At 55.2% G+C, this 11,502-nt stretch overlaps 2 protein-coding genes across 5 annotated transcripts in view; one reads left to right on the top strand and one right to left on the bottom strand.

The window, feature by feature from the left end:
• The window catches only part of LOC113490832 (maestro heat-like repeat-containing protein family member 7), a 23,912-nt gene that overhangs the window by 8,696 nt on the left and 3,714 nt on the right, over positions 1-11,502 (top strand). The gene's annotated exons all lie outside the window — the stretch shown is intronic.
• LOC113490834 (coiled-coil domain-containing protein 81-like) lies at positions 2,645-6,312 on the bottom strand. Of its 2 annotated transcripts, XM_026867430.1 has the most exons (8): positions 6,174-6,312; positions 5,129-5,282; positions 4,659-4,915; positions 4,398-4,483; positions 3,906-4,018; positions 3,328-3,431; positions 2,707-2,848; positions 2,645-2,673 (listed from the first exon to the last, which is right to left on the bottom strand). In XM_026867430.1, the coding sequence occupies exons 1-7, from the start codon at positions 6,267-6,269 to the stop codon at positions 2,738-2,740; spliced, it is 921 nt and encodes a 306-aa protein (XP_026723231.1). In that variant the 5' UTR covers positions 6,270-6,312; the 3' UTR covers positions 2,645-2,673; positions 2,707-2,737. The 2 variants fall into 2 exon arrangements, with proteins under 2 accessions (XP_026723231.1, XP_026723232.1); XM_026867431.1 differs by lacking the exon at positions 2,645-2,673 and having other exon boundaries at positions 2,771-2,880; positions 3,323-3,431.

Raw genomic sequence — 11,502 nt, 5'->3', positions numbered from 1 at the left:
ATGTACTTGACGTTTCTCAGCATGACGCAGCGGTGCTGCTGCGTTCAGTGCTGACCTTCTCCCCTGCCCATGCTCTGCGCTGGGTTTCTGAGCGGCTCCAAATCCGGGCTGCGGTGACACAAACTCCCAGCCAGTGTCTCCGGTTTGGAAAACTTGCCTTCTGTCCTTGTCAGGGAGGCTTGAAACTGCCCCCACTGGCTGAGCAACCCAGGCCGTCCTGGTGGGTACTGAAGGAGGCTGCGGGCTCGGATGTCTTTACACTCGAGTCTCCTGGCTGTCTTCGTCGGCAAACAGTTGAAACCCGGGGGAGCAGCAGGCGGCAGAGAATTCCCGCTGCGAATGAACCATTTCCTCGGCCCCACAGAACTCAGGGGACCGCAGGTGCCCGCGGCCTCAGGCAGGGGCCAGGGGCGGGGCCGTCGCCTCAGAACTTTCCCGCCTCTCCGCCGAGAGCGGCGCTGGGATTGGGCAGGGCACGCCCGGCGCCGATTGGCGGCGCTTCCCGCCGCAGCAGCCGATTGGCTGTCGCTCTGCCGGCCGGGGCGGGCTCTGGGCTGGACTGGCAGGAGCGCCCCGGCAGGGGGGGGGCGGTTGTCATGGCGGCGGCCCAGGCCCGGCCCTGCCGCGGCCTGCGCTGTCAGGCGATGGCTCGGGGGGCTCCGGGCCTGCCCTCACAGCCCGCCCCGCCGGGCCGCTCGGGGTAGCGGCAGGAAAACTCCCTGCCCAAAGGGTTCTGCCGGCCGGGCTCGGCAGCAGCAGGGCGCCGTGGCTTGGTGGCTGGCTCTCTCTGCTCACAGCCCGGGGCCGGGGTGCTGAGGGCCGGGAAGCGCAGGCGGGGGTGCTGCTTGTGCTGAGGGAAAACAAAGCAAGGGAGAGCCCGGCCCCAAAAAGCAGGGCCGTGCTTCCGCAATTGCTCACGGCAAGGCAGCCTGCTTACAAGAACAAACGCTGCCTGAGGCTGGCATCAGGCTTCAGAGCACAGACAGACGGCTCTGTGCCCTCACACCACGGAGTCAAGCTTTGGAAATGTGGCTTGAGACCCCCCAAAGGAGGCTTCGGGCCCTGGAAATGAGGGTTTGCACCCTAGAAAGGAGGTTTAAATCTTCAGATACAATGAACTCTTGAGCCCTAAAAAATAGGGTTTGGACCCTGGAAATGAGGCTTTAAATCCTCACAAAACCCTTAAACTGAGGTGTTGGTCTCTGTAAAGGAAGTGGCCCTCAAAATTCAGGTTTGGAAAATGAAAACGTGGCTTTGGCCCTCAAAATTCCAGAGCTGATCCTAAGAATGAGGTCCCTGTAAAACAGACTCCAAGGACTGAGGCTTTGTGCCCTAAACACGAGGGCTGAGCCTCAACAAATGAGCTGGACCTTCTGTCCCTGGGGGTGGCCAACAGTGTGGCCAAAGGGGGCACCTGGGGATTAAATGGGATAAACGTGGAGAGAAATAGGAGGATAAAGAGCCCCAGGTCTAACCCAGGTGGAAGAAGAAAGCCCAGCCCAGCAGAGCTGTGCTCAGCCTTGCTCTCTCCTTGCTTGGCTCTGGGTGTAAGCTCAGGTGTCTCCCCCACCACCTGCACGTAGGTGCCCTCCACCCATCCTCGGCTGCACTCGCCTCCTCTCCTTTCCCCTCCAGGGACATTCTGACCTTTGCGACGTCATTCCCATTGCCTGCCTGCCCTCTCTTGCCCCCCAAAGCCCGTTTCTTCCCCCAACAGCCATGGCAAACGTTCCCGGGGAAGGTCCCTGCCATGGGACCACGCTGGGCTGATCTCAGCACCACTGGACAACTGCCAAAACCTTCTCCCCCGGCTGTGGTTGCGACCGATTAAAAAAGTCAATGCTCTTCTGCAACTTTCCATCTTTATTTTTAATCCTCTCCTTCCTGATGGCTCCAGCCAGGGCCTCTCCGGCCCGGGGAGGTCTGCTCCTCAGCGCGAGGCATCGCGGGCAGCCGGGTCCCCTCGTCCCTCCATTGGTTGCCCCAAAGCCCAGGTGTTCATCGAGGGGCTCCTCGAGCAGCTTGGCCTCGGAGTTCCACGGCCGGAATGCAGCACCGGTCAGAACTTCTGAGGAGGAAACTTCACAGCACTCTCCATATTACCCTCCGTCGTGGCCATTTGCGCCCATCGCAGGAGGCCTCCTCGGGCAGGCTGGCCTCAGAGCTCGTGGTCGACATAACAGCTACAACAGGTGTGCCCACGTACGAGTCCTCCTGAGGAAGGAAGGGCTTGCCTTTCTGGTCCTTTGAAGCTCCCAGAATTTTTGCCAGCATTTGTCTTCCTTTTCCTTCCCATACTTCTCCTTCCCATCCTCCTCCTTCACCTCGCCATCCTTCTCCTTCACCTCTCCATCCCCCTCCTTCACCTCTCCATCCCCCTCCTTCACCTCGCCATCCTCCTCCTTCTCCTCTCCATCCCCCTCCTTCACCTCGCCATCCTCCTCCTTCTCTTCTCCATCTTCCTCCTTCACCTCGCCATCGTCCTCCTCCCCATCCTCCTCCTTTTCCTTCCCATCCTTCTCTTTCTCCTCGCCATCCTCCTCCTTCTCTTCTCCATCCTCCACCTTTTTCCCGCCATTCTCCTTCTTGTTGTCCTCGTCCCCATCCTCGTCCTTTTCCTTGTCCTCCTCCTCTTTTTTCTTTTCCTCCTCCTTCTTTTCCTTTTCCTCCTCCTTTTTTTCCTTTTCCTCCCACTCCTTCTCCTCTTCTGCAGCTCTGAGCCTTTGCTGCCTGCGCTTCAGTTTGGGTCTGCTTTGATGCTCGGTCTTTGAGCGCAGCTTTGCCCTTGGCTTGCCCAGTCCCCGGCTGCTTTTCTCCAGAGGAATCCTCCAGGATCACCGGCTGCTGCCTGGAAGGACACAACGGCAGAGAGGTCTCTACCTGAGGACACGCTGGGTTTGGGGCCGCATGCTGCCCCCCATGACCCTCTTTGTGCCTCTGTGAGAAAGGAAACCCCCTGAGCTGTCCCCGTGTCCCCAGGCCCCGCTGGGCCTCTCCTGAGGGCTGGAAAAGATCCAGCTCCGTGAAACTGGGGGCTCCCATTAGCCCCATCCCACCCCTCCAATGGGCGGTGATGGATGACAAATGCTCGGGGCTGGGGAACGGGCTCTGGCTGGGTCAGAAAATCCTAGTTTGGGTTAAAAGTGACCTTTAAAGGTCCAGCGCCACCCCCGCCATGGCCAAGGACATTTTCCACCAGAGCAGGTCACTCCGAGCCCCGTCCAACCTGACCAGGAATGTTCCCAGGAATAAGGGGGCATCCACCACCTCTCTGGGCAACACGACCCTGTGCAGACCCTCAGCCCTGAGCCTTCAGCCTTACCTGACCAAAGACTGGATCTTCCTCCTCTTCTGCCCAGTGATCTCCTGGAACTGTGGCGGTTCCTCGTCAGGCGGTCTTGGAGCAGCAAACCCAGGACACCCCACTGGAACTGGGAGGAGAAATCTCGTCAGAAGAGCATCGCTGGGATGCTGCCATCCCTGGTGACACACAAGGGTGCTCCAGCTCCTCCCCAAAGGTCCAAGAGGGCCATTCCGTTCCCTCGCAGCTGCCATCGCAGCCTCTCTGCCCCCAGTGCCCCATTACAATAGTGTTGTGACGGCGTCGTCAGCTCCCGCTGTGGGAAAGGGGAGCGGGGAGGTGACAGGGACTCTTCTGGGGGGGTGTTTCTTGTCGGGGGGGAGGCAGCCTTGGATCACCACCCTCCCACCTCACCCCTGGGCGCATCCCACCCCGTGGCTCCGTTTGGATGAAGCCAACGTGTCGTTAGGACAAACGGCTGTGCCGAGCTGGGGGATGCTCTGGCACAGGTCAGAGCCCTTTGACACTCAGCGCTGGAGATTTCCAAGTGAAGTGACAGAATTTGGTTGGGGGCACTGTGGAAAGGAGCCGGGAGCTGCTTTACCTTGTCCAAGAGGTGGCAGAAACTCACTTCTCCTCTTCTCGTTCTCGCCAGGGACTTGTCTCGAGGTCTTAAGAGCTCTGGGAGGTGGTTTGTGCACAAACTCCATTTCAAGCCTGGGAACGAGGAGAACACACCGCCGTGACCCAGAGCACCACCAGCCCTTGCCGCTCGCCGTGCTCACTGGCAGATTTTGGCATTGCCCTAAAGGCTGTTTTTTTCCCCAGCTCTACTGTGTTTTCTCCCCAAGTCCACCATGCCCCATCCCCAAGGACAGTCCTGAGAAAAGGAGTCACCCAGCAAAGAGTCCAGGCCCCCATGGGCAGGAAGTGTTGCCTAAATTCCTCGGTCCTACCCATCAAATCTGCCTTACGGGAGCGACCATGGCCCGGGGACATCAAGAGAGGCTGCCAGGTGTCCTCATGGGATGACACTCATGGACTCACAACAAGCAAATGTCACCTTGAGAGCGGCTAGCGCCGTCAACGTACTTACTCAGGAAAGATGACGACATGGCCAGAGAAACTCAGGGAGGCCACAGGTACCATCTGGGACACCACCATGTCCAGCAGCCGGGGGACCTGCAGTGGAGGAGCAACAAGATGGTGGGACGTCCTCAACATGGCTGTGAGGCCGTATTGGTGGAGCCTGAGGCAGGGAGAGTTGGTAGGACCATCAACTCTCACCTGGCCTTGTCCTGCCAGGCCACCGCCATGGGACTGCCCATGCGCACCATGCAGAAACAGACCTGCTCACCTTGAAAATCACTTTTTCTAAGTTCTCCTTCCCAGACAACCTCTCCAGGAAGTCATAGTAGAACTTCATTTCTATGTTCTTGCCTTCAATGAGGAGCACTCCAATGTCCTTCAGGACAAAGGCGATATTCTCCCCCTTCCCCAGGCAGTAAGAGAGGAGGGACATGGTGCCCTGGATGCAGCCCATCGCTTTCTGCCGGGACACTGAGGCGGCTGCGGCCACCTTGGAGTATTTGAGGGGCTCCAGCTCCTTGTTGCCTGAAAAAAAAAACGAGAGGGATGGAGACGGTCAGCCAGTGGCCCTTCCAAAGACACTTCCTGAGGCTAAATGATTGTTGCCTTGCCCAGAACAACAAACCCCCAAATTTTTGGCTCTGCTCCACAGAGGGGGAGTCGCTTCTGAGAAGTTCTCAGCCCCAGGGATGGGACGTGATGACCGTGAGCGAACCGGGGTTTAATCCACCTTCTTACCGGGCAGGTAGGCCTTGATATCCGTCAGGTTTCGAACCGTGAGAAGGTTTCTGGCCAGGTGAAAGACTGGCCTGTGGATAGTCACGGTCTCCTCTCCAACCTGGATCTGTCTGGAGACAGTGTCGAAGTAGCCGAAGGTGGCAATTCGGACACCCTGGAACAGAAGAGAAGGACCGAAGGGTGAGGATGGGAGAGGGAAGAGCTGGCGCTGGCCCTGAGCAGGGATGGTGCTTTGGGATGGATCCTGCCCGCTCCCGCTTGGGGAGGAGACGCTGAGTCCTCCCCCTCTGAAAAAGTCAGGGCAGTAGCAGCCTGGAGAAGAATTTGAAATACAAGTGCTGGTCTATCTGAAAGATATTTCAAGGCCCAGTGAAACGTGTTCAGCACTGAGCGATCTTGTCATGTTACCAAGGCCACCGGGCTCTGCAGGCCTGAAAAGTGTTCTTAGCCTGCTTCTTGTGTAGTCCCGACCCAAGGCTGGGTTAAAACCCAGCCAAGCTAATCCTATGGAGGCAGTTTTAACAAAGGAGGAGGAATTGACTAAACACATGAGTTTTGCTAGATTAAGAGAATTCATGATATAGAAACTGCTCACTCTAGCTAAGCTTTTCAGTCTTTCTCAGAACTGTGCTAGATAACAGTATCATAAATAACTATTAAATGATGAGAAGAGTGGAAGCTTCCAAAGACTTTGGACTTAGGTAATAGATTTAAAAATATATAAATGGTGCGAGTCTGTCGGACATTGGCCACTCACTGAGGGTTGGCCCAACTCTCAAGTTGTCTATAAAGCTAAGGCTAGAGATTCGTTAGCAAGCCCCAGGACATCCAAGGGTTCTCCAGCGGACAGGTCAGCCATGAGTCTACCACCACCTCCCAGAGGCAATACCACCCTTGCACAAGCCCTGTTTGTCCCCCAGCGGGGAATTTTGGGATGAGTTTCCCACTTCCTGAGGAGGGGAAGAGTAACAGTAGGCCATGCCCCAGGGCCATGGGGACTCCCCAGCCCTCTGGACGGACAAGGAGGATGAGGGTGTCACCCCACCTTGTGCAGCAGGAGCTGTTCTTGAATGTAGCTGGCCACCGCGTCCCAGATAGCTCTTCGTTCTGGAAAACAAAGGAAAACCAGGTCACACTCCATGTCCACCAGTTTTCAACCTTCCAACATCCCCCCGAGCTCTGGTGTGTTGGCCGACACCAACTGTCATCACTGTTACCAGGTAGAGACGGCCCTGAGGTGGCTCCAGTGCCGAGTCTCCCCCACACAACCCTCCACCCTCTACGCACCGCAACGCTCTGGCGGTGGCTGTGGGTGCCTGTACCTTCAGCAGTGACACTGGGCATCATGCAGGTGTGCTCCAGCCCATTCCAGTAGTCCGTCACTCTGAGCCTCACGCTGGCAGGATGCTCCTTAGTGGCGACAGCCGGGTGGGAGCTCATCCTTGCTCGTCCTGCGGACGCTCTCTGGACAGCAGGACCCACCGTTCTGTGCTTTCATACCCTCGTGTGTGTGATGTCATAGTCATGCGGTTGTTGGTGAGGACAATGCCCACTATGACGTGGCCACTGCTGATTGGCTGATGATGGTCGGTTGACGGTGAGGTGACCACCGCTGATTGGCTGATCATGGTGACATAACACCCGCTGACCCACTGCCCCGGGGCTGCAGTTAAGCGGCAACCTCCTCCCTGCCTGGTGCCCAGCTGACATACCAGCCCCATCATCCTGTGTTTTCTCCTCAAACCAGCAGACAGCACAGGGAAAATGTGTGCTCTTGTCCATCAGGCCGGCACCAGACGCATGTCCATCACCCATCATGCCAAATCCTGATTTTCATCCTAGCTGCCATGATCACCAGCGGCTCATCCACTCCCTCCCGGAGGCTTCCAGCGGGATGAGCCCTCAGGGGCTGAATTGGAGTGATCCGAGTGAGGTGTCCCAGGGCCTTTGCAGTGATGGCAGCGCAGCGATGCTGTGCTTGATGCATCCCAAGACACACTTGGCCCTTCGGGCTGCCAGAACACACTGTTGACTCCTACTCAATTTGCCATCAGCCCAGACCCCCAAATCTCTTTCTGCGGGGCCACTCTCCAGCCTCTCACCCCCCAGTTTGTGCCTAGAACCAGGATCACCCCATCCCAGGTGGAGAATCCACCAATTGCTCGTGATAAATCCCAAACGTTTGGTGACTGCCCAGCTCTCCCGTCTACCCAGATCTCTCTATGGAATCTTTACCCTTGAGGGCACCCACAGCTCCTCCTACTTTAATACCATTTGAAAACTTAATGTACATTTGACTCCTGTGTCTGGATCATTTATAAAAAAATATCCCTACAGCTGAGCCCTGGGGAACAGCACTGATGCCTGGCTGCCAGCTTGATGTAGCCCCATTTACTACAACTGTTTGAGCCATTTGTGGTCCCCAAAGCTGCATTTTGAGGGCTGAAACCCTAATTTTCAGGGTCCAAACCTGTCTTTTTTTTACCCACAGCCTTTTTCTAGGGCCCACAGTTTCACATCTGGGGTCTAAACCCTCATTTTTAGGGCAGAAAGCCTCTTTTAGAATAATTCAGGTGGGAAACGACCCTGAAGCTCATCCCTTACCCCCTACAGTGACACTGCCAAGGCCACAAAAGCCCATGCCCCCGAGCACCACATCTTCACGTCTTTTCAACACCTCCAGGGATGGTGACTCGACCACTGCCCTGGGCAGCCTGTTCCAGTGCCTGACAACCTATCTGGTGCAGAAATTTTTCCTAATGTCCCGTCTAAACTTTCCCTGGTGCAACCTGAGGCCATTTCCTCTACTCCTATCACTTGTTACTTGGCAAAAGAGACCCCCACCAGCAAGAGTCCAGCCGGGTGCAGGAGCTCTCCATCCGCCTCTTCAAAGACGTGATGAAGACCGCGGTGGGGAGAAACACCAAAAAAATGGTAGAGAACATGCAGGGTGTGGTGCTGCCGCTGTTCTTCCACACCAATGAGCAGATTGAGAGCATGGCCAAGGTGCAGTGATTAGTGACTGGTGTCGCGGGGAGGGGCGTGCTGACACCATGGGGGTGGCCTGGGCATGAGGGAAAAGGGAAATGTGTGTCACCACAGGGTCCCACTGTGCTGGTCCCACCTCCACCGGCCTCCTTCGCCCCTGCTGCCGAGCGGGAGGGAGAGGTGGGGGCCCCCCAGCCCAGAGGAAGGGTCCCTGCAGCCCCAGCGCCAGCAGGGCTGGGGAACTGGGCACAGACATTTCCCTGCTCAGCAGCGGCCTGTGGCCACCGAGCACACGAGTCCCCACGGGCTTTGTGAGCTTTGAGCTGTCATCCCTGTCTCCCAGGGCTGTGCCCAAAGACCCCCGGGTGTCGGGGCCGGCTCCCAGAGCGCGGGATGGCCCCAGGAATGAAGGAGGATCCAATCCCGGGATCACCCCGTGCCCTCAAAGCCAGGCCCAGAGCAGGAGGATGCCAGCTCTCCTTCCCTGGGCTCTGGTGCCATCTCCCAGCCTCTGCTTCTCCGCAGGCTTCCTGGGACACCCTCAGCGCCTGTGGAGACTTCCTGGGCTGGAGGAGGCTCAGCTCCGCGGCCGAGACAGGGCAGACACACCTGATCGGAGAGGGCGAGGTGCAATTCTCAGGGAAACGGCCTTACTTCAATAATTTTTTTTTTTAAATCAAGCTGAGGAGGAGGAGGGAAGCTTTAGCCCATCCTGCTGCTTCCGAGGCATCTCAGGGCAAAAAAAGGCACCCACGCATCAAGCTGGCACGTTGCCGCTTGTCCCAGCACCAAAATCCTCTCCTGTACTGGGGAGCTGGGCTGGTTTTGACCAGGCACTGGTTGGTAGGTTGTCAGCAGTTGGTTTCATTGCCATCACTTGTCCCTCTTAGGTTTCATTACTGTCTCTGCTAATTTTTCCTTGTCATGAGAATTTATTATTATTGTTGTTACTTCAGTTATTAAACTTTTCCTATCTCCACCCACCCTTCCACTTCTCTTCCCCCATCCTGCTGGGGGGGGGAGGTGATTTGTTGCCAAATGGGGTTAAACCACAATACCAAGGGGCAATTTTGCCTTCTCGAAAAAAAATAAATAAATCCCTTTAGTTACCAGCAGTAGCGTTCCCTTACTGGGTGCAAGACAGCAATAGAGAATTAATAGAATCGGTGAATCAGAATAAATCCGGTTCAAATAAACCTTTAATGTCGCCGAGCCCGGCCGTGAACCCAACACTGGCGAGCCCCCCCCTAAACCGTGTCCTGAGCGCCACGTCTACACATCTTTTAAATACCCCCAGGGCTGGGGACGCCACCACCTCCCTGGGCAGCCAGTCCCTGTGCCCACAGCCCTCACGGTGAAGAAATTCTTCCCACATTTCGCCCTGGTGTTGGGAGAACGTGGTAGCGGGGGGGTGAAGGAAGTATCTGAGCAGGGACAGAGAGGGGGTGAGAGAGGGGGGAAGAGACAGAGGAGAAGCGAGGGCTGAAGAAAGGGAAGGACGGAAGAGGGAAAGAGAGGGCAGAGAGGACAGAGCGGGGAGCGGAGCCCGTGTCCCGGGCTGGGGGTGCGTGAGGAGCGCCCAGCTCGCTCCCCACAGACAAGAGCTGCTCCCTCTCCGGGGTGGGGGTGGCCTTTGGTGGCCGCTGCCCCAGCACGGGTCCGCAGCGCGATCTGCAAACAGCAGCTGTAATTCCCACCGGGATCCACTCACCCTAACACGTATCTGCATGCCCTGGTGAGGAATTCCAGGGAAATCGCCCCAAGGAAAATTAGGAGATCTGTCAAAGGGTGGATGGAGGTGGAAGAAGGGGCAGTGGGTAAGGAAAGGGAGTGTGAAGAACAGCCCCTGTGACAACCAGGAGGGGCAGGGACCTGTGAAAGGCTCATTTCTTTAATTAATTATTTATTCACTGCCTGCTGCTTTATTGCTGCCTAAACAGTGCTAAAAAGAAGGGAAGTTGCTGCTGTGGGGAAAAGATTTTTTATTTTTTTACACACATTTTCTTCCTCGCTAGACAGTAGAAACACGGGCACTGACAGACCTGCCTCCGTCACTCTCCTGATCAGGGGCATCTGAAAATTGCGTCTGACGCTTATTCTTCAGTGGCAAAGCCTCAGTTTTCATGTCCAAAGCCTCAGGTTTAGTGTCCGAACCTCACTTGAAGACACTAAAGCTCATTTCAGCATCTGGAGACGCCTGTTTGGTTTCCAAACCTTCATTTATAGGGCTCAAAGTTTCAACCTCAGGGTCCAAATTCTCATTCCTGGGGTTCAAACTCCTCTTCTACAGCTCAAAGTCTTATTTTGGGACTGTTATTCTAAAGGCCCAAAGCTTCATTGTAAGGCTCTAAACTCTCGTTTGTAGGGACAAAGCCACTTCTTCACAGACAAAATCTACATTTAGAGAGTCCCAAGCCTCTGTTTATGGCCCAAAGCATCATTTTTGGTTTCCAAAGTCTTCTCTTTTGACCCCAAAGCACCAATTCTACGGCACAAATCCTCAATTTAATCCTCAGAACCCTCACTTCAGGGAACAAAACCTTATTTTTGGGTCTCAAAACCTCATCTTTACTGTTCAAGGCCTCAGTTTCGGGACACAAGCTTCATTTGAAGGGCTGCAAGCCTCATTGTAGGGCCCAAGGGTTCATTGTTTCTGAGGAATTAAAGCCTCATTTCTAGGGTCCAAACCGTAACATTTAGGGCCCAAGCGTTGATTACTTGTGAGGATTTAAAGCCTCATTTCTAGGGTCAAAACCCTAAATTTCGGGCTAAATGCCAGGTATCCACCAAGTCCATCTATCACTTCCCCCCCCCACCTTTCCCCTTGTTTTCTCAATAGGGTAAAGAGAGGATGTCACCAAAATCCAGGATAAAAATAACTTATGGACACCAATGTGATGCAGAAAAGCAGACACTTCTTTATTGACGGCCGGACGTGTAGGGGAGTGCTCTCACCAACAACACGTGCCAGGCACCAGAATCATACATCTTATATAGAACTCACTCATACATATTCATTAAGTCTTCATACATAAGCATACAACTTCTAAGAAATCATTAACATATTCTCCTCCTACTTCCGATTCTGCGCAGTAAAGGTTAGAAATGTCTAGAAATGGCTCTGGGGTGTAATGGGAGTAGGTGGTCCGTGAGTCGGGGGTCGCGGTCTCCCCCTGCCGGAATTACCTTTTGCTGAAGGACACGGTTTTCTTGGCAGGTACCTGCAAGCTGTTACGGTTACTGCCCTCAGTTCCCATTAATCCTGCACCTTGACAACTACTTGCATTCTTCTAGTCCTATGTATGTGTTCTAAATCAGTTTACAAATCACCTCGTGTTTTGTTACCTAGGTTCTAACCGTTCCTACTAAACAATTATGACCCGTCC

Source organism: Athene cunicularia, unplaced genomic scaffold (genome assembly GCF_003259725.1).
Source record: "Athene cunicularia isolate RWA unplaced genomic scaffold, athCun1 SCF_36, whole genome shotgun sequence".
NCBI classification, from domain to species: domain Eukaryota; kingdom Metazoa; phylum Chordata; class Aves; order Strigiformes; family Strigidae; genus Athene; species Athene cunicularia.
The sequence above is the reverse complement of the archived record's forward strand: the minus strand, read 5'-3'. Positions and strand labels throughout refer to the sequence as shown.